This window comes from Hippocampus bargibanti, linkage group LG16 (genome assembly GCF_051943395.1).
Source record: "Hippocampus bargibanti isolate YZ-2025 linkage group LG16, ASM5194339v1, whole genome shotgun sequence".
Classification (NCBI taxonomy): domain Eukaryota; kingdom Metazoa; phylum Chordata; class Actinopteri; order Syngnathiformes; family Syngnathidae; genus Hippocampus; species Hippocampus bargibanti.
This window is the reverse complement of record NC_142749.1, coordinates 7829722-7852473: the sequence shown is the minus strand read 5'-3', so window position 1 is coordinate 7852473 and position 22752 is coordinate 7829722. Positions and strand designations below refer to the sequence as shown.

The 22752-nt window shown below is 43.0% G+C and overlaps 4 protein-coding genes across 5 annotated transcripts in view; 3 read left to right on the top strand and 1 right to left on the bottom strand.

Annotated features, from left to right (window-relative positions):
* The first annotated feature begins 59 nt into the window (after positions 1-59).
* npm1a (nucleophosmin 1a) lies at positions 60-4488 on the top strand. Its single transcript, XM_089017659.1, has 11 exons — positions 60-238; positions 1363-1442; positions 1542-1661; positions 1761-1854; positions 2751-2851; positions 3002-3051; positions 3213-3240; positions 3307-3375; positions 3544-3654; positions 3750-3824; positions 3912-4488. Exons 1-11 carry the CDS (start codon positions 190-192, stop codon positions 3960-3962), a joined length of 828 nt encoding a protein of 275 aa, XP_088873785.1. The 5' UTR covers positions 60-189; the 3' UTR covers positions 3963-4488.
* A 6218-nt stretch (positions 4489-10706) lies between these two features.
* Positions 10707-15209, top strand: LOC148886284 (nucleophosmin-like). Its single transcript, XM_089017110.1, has 11 exons — positions 10707-10866; positions 12375-12454; positions 12569-12688; positions 12783-12876; positions 12961-13088; positions 13811-13857; positions 13974-14001; positions 14069-14137; positions 14305-14415; positions 14492-14566; positions 14654-15209. Exons 1-11 carry the CDS (start codon positions 10818-10820, stop codon positions 14702-14704), a joined length of 852 nt encoding a protein of 283 aa, XP_088873236.1. The 5' UTR covers positions 10707-10817; the 3' UTR covers positions 14705-15209.
* A 631-nt stretch (positions 15210-15840) lies between these two features.
* Positions 15841-18741, bottom strand: LOC148886283 (claudin-7-B-like). Of its 2 annotated transcripts, XM_089017115.1 has the most exons (4): positions 18258-18740; positions 17009-17173; positions 16852-16936; positions 15841-16744 (listed from the first exon to the last, which is right to left on the bottom strand). In XM_089017115.1, the coding sequence occupies exons 1-4, from the start codon at positions 18478-18480 to the stop codon at positions 16591-16593; spliced, it is 627 nt and encodes a 208-aa protein (XP_088873241.1). In that variant the 5' UTR covers positions 18481-18740; the 3' UTR covers positions 15841-16590. The 2 variants fall into 2 exon arrangements, with proteins under 2 accessions (XP_088873241.1, XP_088873240.1); XM_089017114.1 differs by having other exon boundaries at positions 16852-17173; positions 18258-18741.
* nlgn2b (neuroligin 2b) overlaps positions 17146-22752 on the top strand; it is a 151632-nt gene continuing 146025 nt past the window's right edge. The window contains exons 1-2 of the mRNA XM_089017108.1: positions 17146-17195; positions 17273-17336. The gene's annotated coding sequence lies outside the window, so the exon portion shown is untranslated. The remainder of the gene's footprint in view (positions 17196-17272; positions 17337-22752) is intronic.

Genomic DNA, 22752 nt, shown 5'->3' with positions numbered 1-22752 from the left:
GGCGGTAAGGAGTCGATTTTGTCCGCAAACAGCCGCAAACACCAAAAGAAGAAGAAAGTGAGCGAGGAGGAGGTGGGGTTACACATCAGTTAGCACACTCGTGCAGAAACCCAGGGACTCTCCGGTCAATCCCTTTTTTACTTTTACATTCCGTGCAGTTGCATCGCTACAGTCTCCTAAATTTCCAAAATGAACGGTGTCGATGATGAAACAGCACCACCGCAATCGTTTATTTATGGTGAGTCACTTTTATTGATGTGAATGGGAAGAATGTCGTGTGTGCTCTTCGTGCAGTCGTGGGTGACATTGAATGTATAAAGGGATCGGTGTTTATCTTGATATAATAACATGTTGTTGAGGTAATACGTTTCATTCAAATTGGAGAGTGTGTATGTGTGGCGCACTCGTTTCGTGCTGCTACACAAATGTTTAGCCGCACAAGATTGGCGTCTCCCCAATTTCCATGATAAGTATTCATATTAAAACCTATCTTCTCATGACTTGTATTTCGCTCCTTCTTGATTATGACATTTTGGCCTGTATTATTGCTTTTGTGTCGATTTGTCAAGCTGGTCCTTTTAGATTGTGCTAGCCAGGCTAGTTAGCAGGTATAAAAACTCAACGTCGGCCATCACGTGTGCACTACGGTGCCCCACCACCCAACACGAATTTCCTTATACTTTGGTGTTTCGTATTTTCGTTGTACATATTTCTATTCTGCCCCATCTGATGTCAACATGCAACAACCCGGTGACGAGTCGATGATGTCTTTCTACGTTCGCAGTGCTCTATGTATTCAACATAAAGACTGCTCTTAGTGTCGCGTATTAGTTGTCGTCTTCTTGCGGTTATAGTTTATACGTAATTTATAAGTATTCCTACTGATTAAAGATCTTCATTTTGGATGGGATGTTTCAAGGTTATGGCCAGGCCATGTGGAAATATACACGTTGGTAACGTGAAGCCCCCACGTGTTCACGCGAGGCGTTTTTTATTAAAGGAACTAAGCCCAGAGAAAAGTATAATGGATTTTACAGTCGAAGATATTCACACACAAAAACGACAAGTCTTCTGTTGCAAATGACGTACTTATTTACTCATCATTTTCTATCCAAAAGAGACAATAAATTGGAAGAATGGTGAGAACCGAACATGCTTGCTTGTGTTGCATGCTCGCTTTTTCATCACTCTTTAAACTAGTCAATTTCAACCTGTTTGCAAACATAAAATCCTGTATCTTTATGATGACTGATAGTAACCTGTCCAATGAGAATCACTGATATACTAAACCAGCATTTATTTCTCTTTAAATGTTGAAATGGGTTCTGTGTGGCTTGATCCGTATGACCTTTGCTTCATCAGGTTGTGTGCTTGAATCTGGAAAGGAAGTGACATTCTGTCCTGAAGATGATGGCTTTGAGCATCAATTGGATCTGCGGATGGTAACCATGCATGCATTTGCTTATCACATAATTGCCGGTTTTCTCATACATAAACGCTGAATTAAAGTTCGAAACTGAGCTGAATTTTGATCTGTGAAGGCCTGTACTGACCCAGCAACAAAAGATGAACTTCATCTTGTGGAAGTGGAAGGAAAAGACGGTGATGGTCAGAAGGTGACAGCAACATTGGTTTCTCTGAAGCCCTCCACCTTACCAAGTGTAAGTTTCTACGCTGGACTTTGAAGTTAATTTTATATAAAACACAACATTAAATTTATTTCTTGTTTGACTATTTTCTGATTGTGGCATTTTTCTCAGGTGGCCCTTGGGGGTTTCCTCATTTCACCCCCTGCAGTTTTCCGTCTGAAGTGCGGCGCTGGTCCCATCCATATCGGTGGGCAGCATCTAGTTGGTGAGTGTTTTCGCATGTTCCAAAATATTGCAGTGTTTCATCAAATACCGCAACCACGTTATTTGCTGAACTCTTCTCAATTCCAGCTTCAGTAATGGATCACTATCGGTTGCGTGATGCCAATGATGCATACCTGCCAACTACTCCGGTTTTGCCGTAATGAGTACGGTTTTCATTATCCAATTCTGGGTTACAGTTCATTAATGAAAATTACGTTTTTTAAATGTAAAACGGTGATCAGCACAGTGCCAGCTTTTAGCTTCCTTCGATGAATTGCACGTGCTACGGGTCATTTCTGGAAGATAGAGTCAAGAGTTAGTATTGTTTTTATCATTGTGATGTAATGGCCTCTGCCGGAGAAAAACAACAGTGTGAAATCTAAAAGAAAACTACGGTTGTTTCACAAGGAATACTCCCAAGGATTTCCAAGAGTTATACTTCGGCCAGGAAAAGATGAAAATGATGCGAACTTTTTAGTACAGATAGTACTGTGAACTTAATGTACATATGAAAATTCAACATGTTTATGGTTCATTAATGTGTTCAGTATTGAATGTTAATGTGGATGTCTTTCAAATTTGAGTTTGTTGGTATCTATTTTTGTTAACCCATAGGAATGTAGATTCGATGTGCTTATTTGAAGTTACGAACAATGTCTTACAAGTCATTCTTCTTTTCAAACAAGATTGATTATTTAATATTTGGTGATTGTAAAATATTTTTGTTGTCTTAAAATAGTAGCAAACATGATGTGTATTCTTTCACAAGTATATCTTTGACATTGATCAACATTTGTATGGTTTTTTTTAGCCTCATTTTAAGTAGCTGTAGTGTTGAAAATTGTTTGGCCTGCGGCCCCTGGACCCCCGCCTATTTCTCGGCTTTTCTGGTTTCAGAGGTTTCCATGTATGAAGATGATAGTGAGGAGGAAGAGGAGGAAGAAGATGTGAAAGTTTCCAATAAGAGGCCTGCCGCCTCTCCTGCTTCCAAGTCTCAGGTTAATTTATGATGACATTAACGACTATGCTATGCACTTCTGTTGTGTGGACTGGGCTTGCTTGATATTCCCCCTGTGGTATACAATGGAATGTTTTTTATGTTCTGCGCTTTGAAACTTGCTCTAGTTCACATTTTACAATCCGTGCAGAAAAAAATTAAGGTGGACGTTCCTATGGATGAAGATGATGATGAAGACGAGTATGTATTCATAACATTTACATTGCACTCCCGACTCGCTCTTTGAGTGGAGTTTAAATTGCATCATAAAATGGGAAAATAAGACTTTGGGTGGCATTCAAATAATCTTTTATATGCACCATAATTTCATGCAGGCTTTTTTTTCCCTTTTTTTTGCTTAGCGATGAGGAGGAAGAAACCCCTGTTAAGGTGAACATTTACACAATTTGAACATGGTCTGATGTGACAGTGGACCAACGACTCTGCATTCAACAGGCAAAGCCCATATCAAAATCCACTCAAAATGGCAAAAGCTCAAAAGCCAATACTCCCACCCCAAAGAAGGTAACTGGTGTTTCGTCTTTTGTTTTTCTCAAGGATCATAAAAGCAGAGATTTGCCACTTCACATTCGAATTGTATAATCCTTTGAAATTCAGCCAAATCCAACATAACTAGCACATTTACAGTAAAGGTCAATTTGCCACCTAATTGTCCTCAATCGCTCTGTAAAGGTGAAGACCCCACAACAGAAGGGGGTGAAATCGCCAAAATCCCCAACAACCCCCAAGGAAACTCTGCCACTTCCTGAAATCAAAGCAAAGTTGGCCGAAGCAGTTAAGAAGGTCAGTGATGTCATTCTGGTGTTTATTTGTGTGCTCAATTTTTGATACCTCCAGCCAATATCTTGGTATTGTAAGTCATTTTAGCTCTGTTTTAGGGAGTGATGCTGCCCAAAATACAGGGCAGATTTGAGAACTTTGTGAAGAATTCTTTCAGAGGCGCTAATGCTACGGTATGAGTTGTTGGGATGTTAACAATTGTTAATACAGCATGTAAGTGGGCTTGCTTAATGTTTTGGTTATTTTGTGTCCATCTTCAGGTGGTTGCTGAGCTCTGGAAGTGGAGGCAAAGTGTTGTGGACCCAAAATAAAAACATTTTTTATGTGTTGGATTTTTCTTTTTTAATCCTACCTACAACCCCTTTGTGACTCACCCTTGTTCTCAACCATTAAGTCGATTGTCAATGTAACATATTGTAATTCCCACCTTTTGCACAATCATACTGGAATTGCTAAGTCATCAGGGACAGGCTTGTAACCGTCCAGAAATCTAAATATGCATCCTGTAGAATGACGCCTGAAGCTGTGATACCAAGGAGTTGAAAATGTCAAAGGGAGTCCACCCTGATGTTGGCTCACTGATGACTTGTTGTCATTTTAGAAATGATTTGTAGCTTAAGGTAGTCTTTGTTTCTTTCTTGCCCTTTTGCAACATGATTTAATTCTCTCAAAGGAATACACTTCAACACATTGTGTTGACTTGTACATGTATCTTCTGCATTTTTGTCATTTGACAGCGTTTTCGGACCTTGCATTTCAACAGTTTGAAAGGTATGCACAAAGGCAGTTGAAATGAGGCTATTACAGATTCTCAATAAAGTTGGCTGGCAAATTGTGGATTTCTGTCTTCTGCTGATTTAATAGAGACAAAAAAATGCATGTCTGGATGATGAGATTGTATGCTATAGCTGCAGCAAACCACTCTTGTAATTGGTAATTGTTGGAAAAAATTATGTATCTCTGGTTCTGGCTCTATGGAGTTTTATGATGAAACATCAGCGGGGACCAAAGTGGTGAACAAAAAAACTACTTTATTCTTGTAAACAACAAAGGGACATGTCTAGTCGAGGTGGGAAAGCCAAAAGCGCAAAGGGCCGCCCCTTTCACATGGTTTTATCATATCGACCGGGCCTATCAGCAACGAGGTATGGACAGTGACGTGCGGTGAGGTTCATGGCTGGTGAGGCACTGACGTCATCAATGACGTCACTGCTCGTCTCTACTTAGTATTTGAACGGTAAATTCAGCCATTTTGAAAAAAATTCTAAAACGGTGAAGTTAAATGGACAAGAACTTTAAAGTACAAATCACTAAATACATCTAACTGTTTAATTTATTTTTTCATTTGATATTTCCATGACAGCTTTCCATGATGACAGGTGAGGAACTGCCTCCACTGACTGCACGTCACTGGGTATGGAAGGTATTAGACTGAAAATGAATGTTACACACGCTACACAAAGTTATCTAATAGACTACATACATCCGTATGGACTAAACTAGACATGAAACAACAGGATGTTTACGGATGTGTATATAAAATACCATATATCGACTGTTGCTGCCGATATGCTGCAGTCTTCTGACTGCATAATTACTGGAAAGTGAGGTACTGACCATCCCCATAGGGCGGCCCGGTAGTCGAGTGGTTAGCAGACCGGCTTCACAGTGCAGAGGTCGCCGGTTCGCGTCCCGGTCCGGCCTCCCTGTGTGGAGTTTGCATGTTCTCCCCGGACCCGCGTGGGTTTTCTCCGGGTCCTCCGGTTTCCTCCCACACTCCAAAAACATGCATGGCAGGCAGATTGACCACTCCAAATTGTCCCTAGGTGTGAGTGTGAGAGTGACTGTTGTATGTCTTTGTGTGCCCTGCGATTGGCTGGCAACCAATTCAGGGTGTCCCCCGCCTCGTGCCCGAAGACAGCTGAGATAGGCTCCAGCAACCCCCGCGACCCTAATGAGGAATAAGTGGTACGGAAAATGAGATGAGATGAGATGAGATGAGAGACCATCCCCATACTTAAATATATCGCGACTGCAGAAAATTAGTAAACATTACAAGAGATGTTACCAAACTGTCCATGTTTTATGGTTACTGAAGAGTTAAATGTTCATTTTACTTAAATATCACAGCATGACAACATTTAGTTTTGCATACATCCGTTGTGTAAAAAAGATATTGTGGCGGGCACTAGGACCAGGCATCTCACCCAGCAGGTGCAGAGGAGGGGGCGGTTCATGTTGCATATATTACACTGCTTTTGCTGTTCAGTTCAGATCCACTTGTTAGCCGTTGGAACAAACACGTCTCTACATATTCATCGTGTGTGCTCATTCCTCAACGGCTACACTGGTGACCCCGACGTGATGGAAATGTTCATGGCAACGGACGAAGATGTATCTTCTACGGCCATGTCGCCACGACCGGCGCCCAAACTCGCAGCTGCCGCCTACGCCGCGAAGTTGCCCGAGTTCTGGCACCGCGACCCGGCTTTGTGGTTCCAGCATGTGGAAGCACTTTTCCACCTACGAGGCGTCACGACAGATGACCCAAAATATTACATGGTCGTGGCGTCCCTCGACCAACCGACAACGCATCGCATGATGCAACTTCTGCGCGTGCCTCCACGATGCGGGAAGTACGACGCGCTCAAACAACTGCTGCTCCGGCGGTTCACGCTATCGGCCTCCGAGAGAGCAGACAGACTTCTTTCGCTTCCCGGACTCAGCGACGGAACAGCAGTGGATCTAATGGACAAAATGCTGTCGCTGTTGAATTCGGATGATGGCGGATTCCTTTTCCCCCACATTTTCCTTCGCCAGCTACCACCCGAAGTGCGCGCCGTGCTCACTAACTCGACGTGCCTAGCCACCGGCGACTATCGTGGCTTGGCGGAAGAAGCAGATCGAGTGCTTCTGGCGATACGGCGGCTAGCCGTGCAAATCGATCCGACCGTCGTGGCCGCAGTGGGATCGCAGAAGCGGCGCGGGAAAGCCACCTGCTATTTCCATCAGTGGTTTGGCGCCAAGGCTCGACGCTGCGCACCTCCCTGCTCCCACGAGACGACAGGAATCTTCAACGCCCGACAACCAGTAGCAGCCGTGGGCGCCAGCAACGAAAGCGAGCTGCTTTTCGTCACGGACTCCTTGTCAGGAAGACGTTTCCTTGTGGACAGCGGGGCACAAGTAAGCCTGCTGATGCCCACCGCTGCGGACAAGATGGCAGGTGGATGCGGGCCTGCCTTGTGCGCAGCTAACGGCTCGCCCATCGCTAACTTCGGTTCCAGGTCGGTGACTGTGCGTTTCCACGGACGGGAATTCAAGTGGAACTTTATTGTTGCCGCGACCACAGTTCCCATAATTGGCGCCGATTTATTATGTGCTCACGGACTTCTTGTGGACATTGCCAACCATCGTTTGATTGACGCCATCTCTTTCGCCACTTTTCCGTGTGAGGCCGGAGGGCTCGGGGCGTCAACGCATGCAAATTATTTAACATCGGGTAACGTTTATGAATGCCTGCTGACCGATTATCCGTCGTTAACCACACCCGCCTTTTCCAATGCCGATACTAAACACGGGGTAGAGCATTTCATTCCCACGGTTGGCCCGCCAGTTTTTGCCCGTGCTCGTCGCCTCGACGAGGCAAAATTGGCAATGGCGAAAGGGGAGTTCGCGACGATGGAGCGCTTGGGCATCGTGAGGCGTTCCAACAGCCCGTGGGCCTCACCATTACACATGGTGCCCAAAACTGACGGTTCTTGGCGGCCGTGCGGTGATTTTCGTCGGCTGAATAACATAACCACACATGACCGTTACCCCATCCCGCACATTCAAGATTTTTCCGCACGTTTGGCCGGCGCTGTGATCTTTTCAAAAGTAGATCTAGTTCGCGGTTATCACCAGGTGCCGGTACGGGCAGAGGATGTGCCCAAAACAGCGGTGATTACCCCCTTTGGCCTCTTTGAATTTATCTGCATGCCTTTTGGCCTGAAGGGGGCGGCACAGACCTTCCAAAGACTGATGGACTCAGTCTTGCGAGGTCTTGATTTTGTATTTGTCTATCTAGACGACATCCTTGTGGCCAGCCCTTCACCGGAGGAACACCTGTCGCACTTAACTAAGGTTTTCAAGCGTCTTGATTCGCACGGCCTTATCATTACGACCGGTGAACTGACAATTTGGTCTGTCCAAGATCGATTTCTTGGGGCACCGCATTTTTCCACAGGGCGCCATCCCCTTACCTGCCAAAGTGCAGGCAGTACTGGATTTCCCCCGCCCGGCCACAGTTAAGGCTCTGCAGGAGTTTTTGGGCATGATCAATTTTTACAACCGGTTTCTTCCTTACGCAGCCGAACTCCTACAACCCCTCTACGGCGCCTTGAGAAAAAAGAAGGCTAACGACCCCGTCGAGTGGGCACCGCAACGAGAACAATCCTTCCAACGGGCCAAGGAAGCTCTTGCGGGTGCAACTCTTCTGGTCCACCCAATCTCAACCGCACAGGTGGCTTTGACTACCGACGCGTCTGATGTTGCCGTAGGGGCGGTGGTTGAGCAGCTTGTAGAGAACGAGTGGCAGCCCCTTGCATTTTTCAGTCGGAAGCTGCAAGATAACGAACGCAAGTACAGTGTTTTCGACAGAGAGTTGTTAGCACTCTATCTTGCAACGCGCCATTTTCGTTTCCTCCTTGAGGGGCGCCGGTTTACCGCATATGTGGATCACAAACCACTCACATTCGCCATGTCAAAGGTGACTGAACCGTGGTCGGCCCGACAGCAACGGCATTTGGCAGCCATTTCTGAATTCACAACAGACATTCAGCACGTGGCCGGCAAATGTAACCCTGTGGCCGATTGCTTGTCACGCGCGATTGTGTGTCCAGTCCAGCTCGGGGTGGATTTTTCAGAGATGGCCACCGCCCAATCTGAGGATCCGGACATCCACGAACTCAAGGCAGCAGGCATAGCCCTGAAACTTGAGAAGGTGGCACTGTGTGAAGGGGGTCCCGCTCTCCTCTGCGATGTGTCTACGGGTCGCATTCGTCCCGTGGTTCCGCAGGAGTGGCGTCGGCGAATTTTTGATTCCATTCATTCCCTCTCACACCCTGGCGTCCGGGCGTCAGTCAAACTACTTGGGGCCAAGTTTGTCTGGCCTGGGTTATGAAAGGACGTCAGGAAGTGGGCAGCTGCATGCGTGGCATGTCAGCGCAACAAAGTCCACAGGCACACCCGAGCAAACCTGGAAACTTTTCCAATTCCGGACAGGAGATTTGACCACGTCCATGTGGATCTGGTCGGGCCCCTCCCTCCTTTGCAGGGTTGCACACATCTCCTCACCATGGTCGATCGAACCACTAGGTGGCCGGAAGCAGTCCCCCTGTCCTCCACAACCTCGGCAGATATTGCCCGCGCATTTCTGTCGTCCTGGGTCGCACGTTTCGGCACGCCATCCGATATCACTTCGGACAGAGGCCCCCAGTTTGTGTCCGAGCTCTCCATGGCGCAGTCCTTGGGTGTGCAGGTACACCGCACTATGGCCTACCACCCGCAGGCAAACGGGATGTGCGAACGCTTCCACCGGTCACTGAAAGCCGCGCTACGGGCCGCCCTGTCGGACGGTAACTGGGTCGACCAGCTTCCGTGGGTCCTGCTCGGGTTACGTTCGGCCCCTAAAGAAGACCTTAACGCCGCCCCCGCAGAGTTAGTGCTCGGTCAACCACTCCGCGTTCCTGGTGAATTTCTGCCTGAAGCTTCGGGTGCACATTCATTCCCCCTTTTGCCAGCAGAGCTCCTGACTCCAGCACCAATTCACCACTGCGTCCCCAAAATATTTGTTCCGTCTGCTCTTAGGTCAGCCCGTTTCGTCTTTGTGCGTCACGATGCCCACCGCTCTCCCCTCCGACCGCCGTACGACGGCCCGTTTAGAGTGCTCGAACACGGTGAAAAGAGTTTTGTGCTCGATATGGGTGGGCGGAGGGACGGCATTTCAATAGACAGGCTCAAACCCGCTCATTTAGTTGCAGGCGAGGACGTTTCGCCGGCCCAGGCCCCACGTCGCGGACGCCCTCCGAAACCTCCAGCCTCACCGCGGCATGCCAGGGTTGAGTGTCGTTCCCCCACTGAGGTCTCGCCCGAATCACCTTCACCACCAAATGACGGACTGTGTAGTCGTTGGGGCAGGCTGGTTAAGCCCCCTGCAAAATTTTCACCTTGACCTTCCTTCTGGGTGTTCTGGGGGGGGGCTGTGTGGCGGGCACTAGGACCAGGCATCTCACCCAGCAGGTGCAGAGGAGGGGGCGGTTCATGTTGCATATATTACACTGCTTTTGCTGTTCAGTTCAGATCCACTTGTTAGCCGTTGGAATAAACACGTCTCGACATATTCATCGTGTGTGCTCATTCCTCAACGGCTACAATATAACCCTGTGTCAAGTAACAATGAAGAGACAATTGATTTTATTTTCACTTCATGTACAACACAACCATTAATTTAAAAAAAGGCATTTAAAAACAGGAGTGCCACACCCATGACTAAAAACTGAAAAGCCACGAACACAGTAATTTTCTCACTGAACAGCGACACGGATGTGCTGTTGCGACTCAGTGACCAGTGACAAAATAAATCGGGACGGAAAATGGAATGGATGGACACACTAAATTAATCATCATGGGTTATTTGCGTCAACATAGGATCATTAATTGGCCCAAAATAATGCACGCCCCACTTTTCAGTAGTGATTCCTAATGAAATGTTTAAAAATACCACGACATTAGATTCTTTCACAAATGTGTTCCAGTTTAGCGTTGATGTTGTGCGTGTATTTATGATGCATTTCAATCATCTGTTTTATGAATGCACTTTTAAGCACAATGCATTCAAAACTGTCTTTGTTTACTTCCGATTTATCCTGTCAAAATTAAAGAAGTGTTGAGAATCTAAACAAGCTGGACGAATGAAACCATAGCAGTAATTAATACAGATCCGTTGGTGGCGGCAATGAGCCGATTCAGCCAGCAAACAGCCGCAAAGACTAGAAGAAGAAGAAAGTGAGTAAGGAGGTGGAGTTACACGTTAGTTAGCTCACTCGGTCAGAGGCCTCAGGTCGTTCATTTTTTTCTACCAGTAAATTTCTTTCAGTTGCATCGTTGCTGGCTCCTAAATTTCCAAAATGAACGGTGTAGATGATGAACCAGTACCACCACAAATGTTTATTTATGGTAAGTCACTTTCACTTATGTGAATGGGAAGAATTTGTGTGTTCTTCGTGCATCGTGAATTCAATGTACGCATAAAGGGAAATTGATAGATTTTCTACGGATCAGTGTATAATGAAAGACTCTGATTTCCTACAGAGTCCTACCGACTGCTGTCAGGCTTCACAATTCTCAATGATTACATGTGAAAAAAAACTGGACACTTGTAAATATGGGTTGTTGCAATATATCAAATGCATTTCTTGATTCTGCACTATGTACAGTTTTTTCTCTTATGGAACGGTTTTGCACATTTACATTTGCACAGTATACAGTTGACATTTTTATTGTGTTATGCTTAGAATATCTTGTTTTCTATCCTTTCACCCCACCCCAACCCTTTTCAATTGCTGCTGTGGACTGCAAATTTCCCCATTGTGGGACGAATAAAGGTATTCTGATTCTGAGAGCAGTGTATATCTTGATATAATATGTTGAGGTTACACGTTTCATCCTAATTGGCGAGTGTATGTGTGGCGCACTGGTTTAGTGCTGCTAAACACGTGTTTAGTGCTGCTAAACACGTGTTTAGCCGTGCAGCATGGCGTCTCCCCTATTTCCATGAGAAGTATTCATATTAAAACATGTCTTCCCAAGAATTGTATTTAGCTCCTTCTTGATCACGACAATTCGCTCTGTATTTTTGCGTTTGTGATGATTATGTTAAACTGGTTGTTTTACATTGTGATAGCCAGGCTAATTAGCAGGCTAGCAGCCTCAACGCCGGCTCTCACGTGTGCACTACGGTGCCTCCACTCCATTCAACTTGTCTTATACTTTGATGTTCAGCATTTCATAGTACATCTATCTCTTCTACCCCATCTGATGTTAAAATGCAATAACCGACGACGTCGATGCTGTCTTTCTACGTTTTGCAGTGCTCGATGTATTTAACACAAAGACTTTTGGCAGTGTCGCGTATTAATTCTAGTCTTGCAGTTATATATTTTTTTCGAAATGTATAAGTATGCTTACTGACTAAAGATCTTTAACTTGCCCACATTCATTTTGGACGGAATGTTCCCTTATCCGTCAAGGTTAGGACCAGGCCGTGTGGAAATATCACGTCGGCCACGTGGAGCCCCCACGTATTCGAGCGATGTTTTTTTTTATGAACGAAGCCCATAGAAAAGTACCATGGATTTTACAGTCGGAGATCTTCACACAAAAAAACAAAAATGCATCCTTTGCAATTTAAGTACTTGCCTAGTCATTGTTTCTCATCCAAAGAATACAATCAACGGTAAGAGAGGTGCGCATCGAACTTCCTTGTTTTGCATGGTCGCTTTTTTTGACCAACTCTAAACTGGTCAATAGCAAACTGTTTGCAAAAATAAAATCCTGTATCTTGATAATGACTGTTAGTAACATGTCCAGCAAGAATCGCAGCATTACTGAACCAGCATTTATTTCTCTTTAAATGTTGAAATGGGTTCTGTGTGGCTTGATGCATATGACCTTTGCTTCATCAGGCTGCGTGCTTGAATCTGGAAAGGAAGTGAAGTTCTGTCCTGGAGATGATGACTTTCAGCATCAACTGGATCTGCGCATGGTAATCATTGATGCATTTGCTTACAACATAACTGTGGGTTTTCTCAGAGTTATGTTGTGTTATGTTAAAGGCTGAATTACAGTTCAAATCTGAGCTGAATTTTGATCTGTGCAGGCCTGTACTGACCCAGAAACAAAAGATGAGCTTCATCTTGTGGAAGTGGAAGGAAAAGACAGTGATGGTCAGAAGGTGACAGCAACATTGGTTTCTCTGAAGCCCTCCACCTTACCAAGTGTGAGTTTCTACGCTAGACTTGGAACTTAATTTTATAGCAAACATTACATTTCTTTCTTGTTTGGCTATTTTGTGATTGTGGCATTTTCCCCAGGTGTCCCTTGGAGGTTTCCTCGTTTCACCCCCTGCCATTTTCCGTCTGAAGTGCGGCGCTGGTCCCATCCATATCAGTGGGAACCATGTTGTTGGTGGGTGTGTTTGCCCATGTTCCCAAAAATTGTAGTGTTTCATCAAATGCCACAACCACGTTATTTCTTGAATTCCCTCTGAAGTAATGGAAGACTATCGGTTGCGTGATGACGACGATGATGATGATGACGATGATGATAGTGAGGAAGAAGAAGTAGATGTTAGAGTTTCCAAGAAAAGACCTGCCGCATCTCCCGCTTCCAAGTCTCAGGTTAGTTTATGATATTATTAACGACTATGCTATGCACTTCTATTGTGTGGACTGGGCTGGCTTGATATTCACCGTGTGGTATACCAGTGTTTGAAATAACGCCTGCCTGGAGGCCCAGGGCGTACGACTTTTACGTCGGGCATACAACTTTCGAAACGTCTGCCTGGGTGGCCGACTACTTCTTCAAGATTTTTTTCCCCCGAGTCAAACATTTGTTTTATTCAATAAAGCAAAAGCTTCAAGGAAACCGCTACAAGCCGCGTGTACTCGTCTTTCTCTGCGCCTTTCAAAACTTTCAAGTACACTTTAATGTCACGGTACTTGAGAGTTTTGAAAGGCGGTTAGAAAAAGGAGTCCACGTGGCCTTTAGTAGACAACGCAACGCAAACATTGCATTGTGCACCACGATGACAAACGACAACTGGAGCAAAATCTTCAACAAGGGATGTTCACCATAAATTTAGCACGGAAGCATTTGTGATGGGTACTTCCCTAATTTATGAAAACCCTTTATAATTCGTAAACAATGTTTTTTTTCGATTAGTCGTCTTATTGTGTTTCAAGTTGTGAAAAATGGGGAAGGCAACTTTGTTGTCTGCCCTGGTGTCCGCAAACTTTTTTTCATGTGTTTCAGACACTGGGTATACAATTGATTTTTTTTTTTCCTGCGCTTTAATGCTAGAATGAAATTTGCTCTCGTTCACATTTAACAATCCGTGCAGAAAAAAATTAAGGTGGACGTTCCTATGGATGAAGACGATGATGACGAGTACGTATTCATAACATTTACATTGCACGCCCAACTCGCTCTTTGAGTGGAGTTGCGGGTATTGAAATAATCTGCACTGTAATTTCATGCAGACTTTTTTTTTCTTTTTTTCTTAGCAATGAGGAGGAAGAAACCCCTGTTAAGGTGAACATTTATACAATTTGAACATGGTTTGACGTGATGTTGTCTAACGACACTCTGCATTCAACAGGCAAAGCCCAAATCAAAATCCACTCAAAATGGCAAGAGCTCAAAAGCCAATACTCCCACCCCAAATAAGGTAACTGGTGTTTTGTCTTTAGTTCTTCTCAAGGGATCTTAAAAAGCGGAGATTTGCCACTTCACATTCGAATTGTGTACTCCTTTGTTCAACCAAATCCAACATGGCTAGAAAATTTACAGTAAAGCTCAATTTGCCACCTAATTGTCCTCAATCGCTCTGTAAAGGTGAAGACCCCAAAACAGAAGGGGAAGAAATCGCCAAAATCCCCAACAACCCCCAAGGAAACTCTGCCACTTCCTGAAATCAAAGCAAAGCTGGCTGAAGCAGTTAAGAAGGTCAGTGATGTTATTCTGGTGTTTAGTTATTTCCACCAATGTCTTTATATTGTGAGTCATTTTAGCTCTTTTTTAGGGAGTGGTGCTGCCCAAAATACAGGGCAGATTTGAGAACTTTGTGAAGAATACTTTCAGAGGTGCTGATGCTCAGGTATGAGTCGTTGGCATGTTAACAATTGTTAAAACGGCATGTAAGTGGGCTTGGTTAATGTTTTGGTTATTTTGTGTCCATCCTCAGGTGGCAGCCGAGCTCTGGAATTGGAGGCAAAGTGTTGTGGACCCAAAATAAATAAAAAAAACATTTTTATTTGTTGGAATTTTTTTTTTTTTTTTAATCGTACTCAAAATCCCTTAGTGCCCCATACTTGTTCTCTACCATTAAGTCAATTATCAAGGTAACATATTGTAATTCCCACCTTTTGCACAGTCATACTGGAATTGGTATGTCATCAGCCACAGGCTTGTAACTGTCCAGAAATCTAAATATGCATCCTGTCGAATGACGCCTGAAGCAATGTCAAAGGGAGTCTACCCTGAAGTTGGCTCACAGAAGAGTTGTGCTTGTTTTAGAAATAGGATTTTTGTAGTATTTTTTGATTATGGAATTGTAGCTTTAAATCGTCTGTTTCTTTCTTGCCCTTTTGCAACATACTGTCATTCTCAAAGGAAAAACTTCAAAACGCTATGTTGCCTTGTACATGTATCTCATGCATTTTTCGTTGTTTGAAAGGTATGCACAAAAGCAGTTGAAGTGAGGCCATTCAAGATTCTCAATAAAGTTGGCTGGCAAATTATTTTCTGTCAACTCCTGATTTGAGACTAATAAAATGCATGTCTGTGGATGTTAAAAATGGATGCAATAGCTGCAGCAAAACTCTACACTATATTCTAATTGGTGATACTATCATTGGTAGACCTTTTTGCCCTTAACGTTCTGTTGTGAATAATGATGAATGACAAGGCAAAGTTCCCTGAGCCACCAGGCATTCTTGATTGTTGTGCAGAATAGCAGTAAGAAGAGTCATTAAATATATTCAACTTCAAATACAGTCATCTGGCGAAACATTACTCTTAGCATATTTCGTCCAGTTTATGCACACTCCAATGCACAGCTCTTCTAAGTTTATTGAATCACAAGGTGGCAGTAAAAACCCATCTATCGACTTGCTGTCTATGTGATGCAGTCTTCTGACTGTATTTACTGGAAAGTGAGGTACAGTACTGACACCCCAAAACACATCGTGACTGCTAGTCATGAAATTAGTAGAAAAAATAAGCACCAAACTATCCATGTTTTGTGGCTAATGAAGAGTGAAATGTGCATTTTACTAAAATATCACGGTGCGACAACATTTAGTTTTACATACAGCTCATGTCAGTTGTGAGCAAGGTATAATCCTTTGTCAAGTAACAGTGAAGAGACAATTGATTTTGTTATTTTTACTTTATATACAACACAAACATTAATAAAAAAGGCATTAAAAAGGAGTGCAACATCCATAACTAAAAACAGGAATACAACTGAAAAGCCATGAACATACACAGTAATTTTCTCACTGAACAGCTACACAAATGTGCTGTTGTGACTGAGCAAATAAGATTGGCAATCTTGCTTTAGAAAAATCAACATTGGAAATTAATAACCACACTGGCACTTGATTAAAGTGCCAGTGTGGTCGTGAATCATTGTTCTTGTTCATATAAATAAAAGGCCCAAACAAAGGAAATATGTGCTTTTCAGGGACTGGATAATTGACTTGAAAGCAGTCTGGCAGTTGTGAAACGTTTGGAATATTTGCCGCTCAATGTGTCCTCATTACTCTCTAACCGGAGTCTAACACCTACATTAAAAAGCGCCAGTCCAACTGCACACAGCGTAACACGGCATCTAGTTTTAAGCATGCTGAATTGGATGAAACAATTTGGCCTTCATGTAAAAATGGTGTGCCCAAGTGTTAAGATTATACAAATCCAAGATGTCCATGCATTCAGACACTCATTGTTGATGTAGTCTCTTCAGTCGCTAATAACTAACGTGTTGGTTAAAATGTTACAGTAACATTTGGACATTGCCCTGAAGTTATGAAAATATGGATTTTTTTTGTACTATTTCTGAGATTAATTATGATGCTTGTAAAGGGATCCTAAAGTCATTATCTTTGATTCTCGTCTTGCTCAAACATATTCCTTGGTGCTGCTCGGAGGCCTGGAAATGGGATACTTTGGTGTGGGTTTGCCTCTTGGGCAAGAGGCTGCTAGCATGCCGCCCCCAATTACAACCAAGAAGGCTCCAGCCCAAGCAATGAAGACAGCCGACCCAAACTCATACCTTCAAAAAGAAGACAAACTCGTCATGAAGGGTAAGCAGAGTATGTGACGATTAGATTTAAACACATAAAACCAATATACAATTCTTCTGAATTGTCATGTACTCACTTGGTATTGACTGGAGTGAAAGGGTTGTAGAAAGCTTGGATGATATCGTGAGCATACCAAGAGCAGGCAATAATGGCACACAAAGCTGTGGGTAACCAAAGAATGGAGTCAACAATGTTTTGTATGTGTGTATATGCATGCATGTATAACCCCTTACCTCCAATCAATAAGATAATGCCACCTGTCATGGCAATGCGAGACTTGCGCGTTTTATCATCTCCACCACAGTTGGTGCACTTCATTCCCATGCAGGCTGTGCCCAGGCCGGCCAAAGTTACGATAATGCTCACAATCATGAGTGCGCGTGTTGCCTGGAGGGCACCTGAGTGAAAAGGATATACAAGGTATGTTGCAAAAATGATTGTCAAAGCCCATAAAAACCTTTCCTAATTTGTGAATTTGAATTTTTTTCCTGTTCCAGTTGCAGCTAAGGTATTCATGCAAACAATTGGACTTCAGTTGCTTCCTCCCGCCAACCAATATAGGTAAGGAGGGGGGGGGGGGGGGGCTAAGGTGTGCATGATCAACTCAAACAGGTCTGACCAGGTTTCAGGTTGCATCACAGAGGACATCGAATTTCACATACTGGCTATAGGCTTGTGACCTCTGTACGCCAACAAAGACCCTGTCTGTGCATTTATGCATGCAGTATTATTGCCTTTACCTCCCTGACTCGGCATTATTTAACATCATTTGCTCGCCACTTGATTGCTGAGCAGAACTTTATTCGACCGATGTTTATCAAAGGCGGGTGCACATATTTGTAAAGACGGGAAATTTCTGAAACTAAGACAAGACCCTCCAATGCTACAAGGGCAAGAAATAGAAATAGCTGACCAATTTGGCCCCATTTCCGACTGTACAGATGTACATAACCACTTCCCCGAAGTGACTGCTACAGCAAAGTCTCCCCCCCAAACAGATAATTTGGCAACCTTTTTAAAACATCATGCATGAGTGTGATTTTGAGCGTGCAAGACAAGCTGTATCGCATACGCTACACAGTATGCGTGAACCCTGTGAAGTACGGCAATTAGTATAGGTGAAGGGAAGAGGCATTTTCTTTTTAAAACGACATTCTTATTCTTTCGACGGGGAGCTGAGTCAATAAGTGACTAAACCGGTTCGGACAAGCAACAGGAACTAGAGTGCTATTTACAGTGGCAAAAACGGGGCTGGTGTAACGGTGGTTTAATGATTCGGTTGGAGGCTTCCCCAGTACAGGTGTGGTTCATTTGCTTATATTGCTTTCAGTTACTCGTATGATCACATTTAGGTCGATATTAATAGAGTTTCGCCAAGACAAAAATGTCTCATCAAATGGAAGAGTATTTCGTTTTTTTTTTTAATGTGTCTTAGTATCAACATCGGCGTTATAACTCTCAATAACGAGTTACATGACTTACTGTTGAGCTGGAGGATGGAGTCGTAGACTTTGCATTGTATCTGGCCTGTGCTTTGGAAGGCACAAGACATCCAAAGGCCTTCGTACATAGCCACTGCTGTGATGATGTTGTCCCCGACATAAGCCGACATTTTCCATTGGGGCAAAATTGTGCCCACTATCAAGCCAATTAAGCCCAGAAGCGCCAGGACAAATCCTAACATCTGCAAACCGGAGTTGGCCATTTTCTCTTCTTCCTCTTCGACGACGATCTGACTTCAAAAATGGGGGAGGCGATGTGCACTTGTTCAAAATCCCACACCTCGTCTAAATAGAAAGCTAAAAGACTAAAACACTGTTCCTGTTTTATTTTAAATTATGTCGAAAACAATGTGTTCAAGTTCTTAAAAGTGTAAATAAAATTTCAATACTCGTATTGGTTTAGCCGACGATGTCACCTTGCGCACCTGTTGCTTTGCCGCACCTTTAATGGGGAGGGGACGACGGGAGAGAGTTTTTACGCAGTTTCTGTTGCGGGTGGGTGGGGCCTTGCACGTCTTCAGTTTCATGACGTAGGCATTTCCGGAAAAATCTTGCCATATTCGCGACAAGACAAACGTGCAGAATTTCTTTTTGGCGTTTTATTAAAACGAACTATAAATATTAAAACGGTTTTAATATTTATAGTTCAAAACAAAAACGCATTTTGTAGAAATCATTTTTTTATTTTTTTATTCATAAAATGCCCTGACGCTTACGTGTTTACCATTCTTATTGAAGTCTATATCACAATGTTAATCCCAAAAAATGCCAAACAGTTATTTTAAAACGTGTATTTTTTCTTGTTTTCTTGAAATATTAAAAAATGACTTGACTTGAACCAAAAATTAATCAAGGACCCAATTTGACATTTTTTTCTGTAATCTACATTGTTTTCTTCAGCAAATTTGTGTCATTCAGAATATCTTTATTTCAAAGATAAGCACAACACAGACAAAAAGGCACTGGAATTTTGGCCTATTATGTCTACATTGATACTGACGAGACTTACCCCACTGTCTCCCACTGGCTCTCTGAGTCACACTGCAAAGGGGAGGTTCCAATTTACTTTGTCAACTGTCGCAAATATGATGACGAACAGAATTACTCACTTGAAGAGAAACAACTGAAACCAATACCAAGTGGCTCAGTTGGATTGTTTGCTGTTCGAAATGACTGGTCTTTTCTTGATCTACGGTTTGCATGCTGCTGCGGTTCTGATTAGTGGCAATTAATAATGTTAAGAGAATGTGTGCTGAATATTGAGTTTTTCATGAAGTGGTTCACCATATTTGACATATAATTTAAAGGATAACCAACACAATTTTTTTGTTTTCTAAAACTGACACCAGAAAAACGTTTATAGGATCTAAAATACCCAAAACACGCAGGCTGATATTTTTAGTCAAATGCAAAACACCAATAAAAATGACTTAAAGTGTCCAAAATCTGCCACAAATGAGCTCGAAACTAGGGAGATTCAGAAAGTCCCGCCACCATGTTTGTGATGTCACTACAGGGCACACACTGCCTTGCTCCAGAATCAAAACAATGGCTTCAGATATTTCAGATTTGGAGAAGATGCTTTCTTGTTACTCATCCAGTTTTTAATACAATTCAAATAGTTCAGAAGAGGAAAGCATAAATGTTTGCAATCAATTAAAGAAGTCCTTCCGTATCAATTCGAGCCATCTGCAAGTGATGAAACCGGTAAAGATCTGGACTCCGATGTAGCGGCCAGAAAATGCACAAGATGGCGCACAAGTGGCGATTCGTCCAGTATATGAAATGGGCTGATTTGTCCGCTGGGAATTTGTGCAAACTTACACCTTCTTTATGCGTGTTACCGCAATTGGCTGCGACACACAACGATTCACCATCGCATTATTTATGTAGTTTTCCTTCTAATTTCGCGATGAACACGGTGTTTTCAGATGGAAAAAAGTACCCACAATTCATTGTGTGTTGCTTTCTCGGTCTCGAAGGTGACACGTTCCGAATGTGACGTCACTTCGGGTATCGTCATCAACTCGAAAACAAGACTTCATGAATATTCAGTGCGAGGCTTGAAACGTAAAATATAGCTATATGCGGAGGAACCTTTGTGAAATGCACTTAGTAGAAGTCATTCAAAATGATTTTACAAATTATGGACGCAACTTGTCCGGAGGTGTCCGGCATTTCCTGGCACAAACGTTCCATCTCTCAAATATGACTGGAGTGGATGACTCGTTTTTAACGAATCTTTGTCGTAGAGATTATATCCCGAACTGAAGTAGAAAAAATACTTTTGACTACTGTTGTATGTGTTGGAGTTATAAATGTAACAAAACAGTTGGACCAATGACCAAGTTAAATCTGAATCTAAAACAGGATGCTCAGCATCAGTTAAAAAATTAAATATAAAATACATGTACCACCCAAAATTGTATTCTTCCTCACATCTATTGAAATGTGAATTTGAGAGCTACATTTGGCCAACCTCTTTAATCCTTAAGAATAGCTGTATTGTGTTTGAGCTCAGACTGCTATGCGTTAAACATATTAACTGAGAATTGTATCTTATGTTCTTCCTGGAGAACCACTGTCAGATTTGAAATTGCTCTGTCGTGAGCGATTAACTGTCAAGTTGTTTTTGTGATTATTATTATTTTTTGTATTTATCATGATTATTTTTTTAGAACTCTGACCTAGGTACATCTGAAAGGGCGAATGTGTTTTGAAACCAGGTTTGATGCTGCTCATCTTGATTATGAATATGAGTTGTAAATTAATTACTCTAATCCGTGTTACATGATCTATCCATTTAGCATGGTAGTCATTCTGACATTTTATTGTCTAATCGACTGTCGGGCTGTAAACTAGTTGTAATTGCATCAATTCATCCATCGAATACAATCTGAATTAATCCTGGTGCTTTCCATCCATCCATCCATCCATCCATCCATCCATCCATCCATCCATCCATCCATCCATCCATCCATCCATCCATCCATCCATCCATCCATCCATCCATCCATATACATACTCTGTGGCTTGCTCATCAGAGTTGTGGGTTTGCTCAATTTAGAAACAATTTAACAAACCAATAGAGTTTTTTTTCTGCCACCTTATGTCAGAGTTGACGCACATTGCAGTCATTAGTCAACAAGACGGCTCATGTCTATGTCCAAATTCAGGTAGACTTGAAACACTTTAGTTTGAATTGACTGTTGATCGTTGTGATAGCGGCTCTACAATTTAGAATGTACAACTGTACATTTTTGGTAACAGGAATATGCCAAACATGGGATGACACAAAAACGTGAATGCAAAATGGAAAGACAAGATTGTGTGTTTAGTGTGTGTTTGTGTGATGTGTGCTTATGTAAGAATGTGTTTGTGGTGTGGAGGCCCGGTGTGGTGTTTAATGGGTTAAAAGTGATCGTTCGTTCTTGGTTCATGGCTTCTCAGGGTGTTGGAAGTGGGATGTTGAAATCAGCAGGAAGCCAGGTGTTGAACAGAATAAGTTAGTTTAATCTTGTAGACAGCAGGGGCATCGTGGGGTGTCGGCCGAGGAGGGCCAGCAAGGAAAGAGAGCAAGCGAGACGAAACTGGGAGAGCATTTATAAGACGGACAGGGTGCGACGCAATAGGATGTGACGTAATGGGATGTGACATCATGTAAAGGCATGATGACGTATCAGGAAGGCCAAAACAAAAACAACGATGCAAAAAGATGTTTAAAGATGTTCGTATAGCGAATTACCCCAACAGTGTTAATGACAAATAAAAAGAAAAACAGACCCACTTACAATACAAATATATTATGTTTTATTGAATAATATTCCAGAATACCAGATCTCCTCTCAATTCAAGAATAGTTGTAAAAATATGCACAGGTGTGATGGAGCATCAGGTTACTGGAGAGGGTATATTGAGAGCTTGTGTCTTTTGATACTGAGAGGGAGGCACCCCCGGAGTTGTTAAATAAAAAACAAACATTCATCATTTCAGACATTTAGTAGCTATTATTGCAGGTCAGATGTTGCCATATACAGCAAATCTATTGCAGTTGAGTCTCCTGTTGAACTTTTCATGCTCTTGATTTCAAACTGGTAAAAAGTTTCATTGTATATTGCTGGTTTTCATTCCTATGGAATTGTAAAAAAAGAAAAGAAAAAAACGATCTTTTTTTGGGGGGCTCTTTTGCCTAAATCCAGAAGTGCGTTCAGATCCAGACCATCTCTCTTTGGCCACTATGCCCCAATGCCCATGTTCCATTATGGCTTTAAACCAGCTATTTTTTTCTGAAAATATGTTTTTTCCTGGAAGCCAAGAAAACTTGAGAGTTAGACACTCAGAGTCCAAGGAAGGGGTTGTGGGGGTAGAGAAAGAGAGAGAGAAATTAAGTGAGACAAGAGAGAAGGGGGTTAAAGTCATTTGAAGGGGAACCTTTTGGAAGACGTGCATGACCAGAACTGTGAGCCCACAAAGGT

Excerpts from the sequence above, each read along its gene's own strand:
- npm1a (XM_089017659.1), top strand. The coding sequence starts at position 190 with ATGAACGGTGTCGATGATGAAACAGCACCACCGCAATCGTTTATTTAT. Across the intron at positions 1,443-1,541 it reads ATCAATTGGATCTGCGGATG|GCCTGTACTGACCCAGCAAC; the intron begins GTAACCATGCAT and ends TGATCTGTGAAG. Across the intron at positions 3,825-3,911 it reads TCAGAGGCGCTAATGCTACG|GTGGTTGCTGAGCTCTGGAA; the intron begins GTATGAGTTGTT and ends GTCCATCTTCAG.
- LOC148886283 (XM_089017114.1), bottom strand. The coding sequence starts at position 18,480 with ATGGCCAACTCCGGTTTGCAGATGTTAGGATTTGTCCTGGCGCTTCTG. Across the intron at positions 17,174-18,257 it reads CTCCATCCTCCAGCTCAACA|GTGCCCTCCAGGCAACACGC; the intron begins GTAAGTCATGTA and ends CTTTTCACTCAG. Across the intron at positions 16,745-16,851 it reads TTCACTCCAGTCAATACCAA|GTATGAGTTTGGGTCGGCTG; the intron begins GTGAGTACATGA and ends TTCTTTTTGAAG.
- LOC148886284 (XM_089017110.1), top strand. The coding sequence starts at position 10,818 with ATGAACGGTGTAGATGATGAACCAGTACCACCACAAATGTTTATTTAT. Across the intron at positions 14,138-14,304 it reads ATACTCCCACCCCAAATAAG|GTGAAGACCCCAAAACAGAA; the intron begins GTAACTGGTGTT and ends CGCTCTGTAAAG. Across the intron at positions 14,416-14,491 it reads TGGCTGAAGCAGTTAAGAAG|GGAGTGGTGCTGCCCAAAAT; the intron begins GTCAGTGATGTT and ends GCTCTTTTTTAG.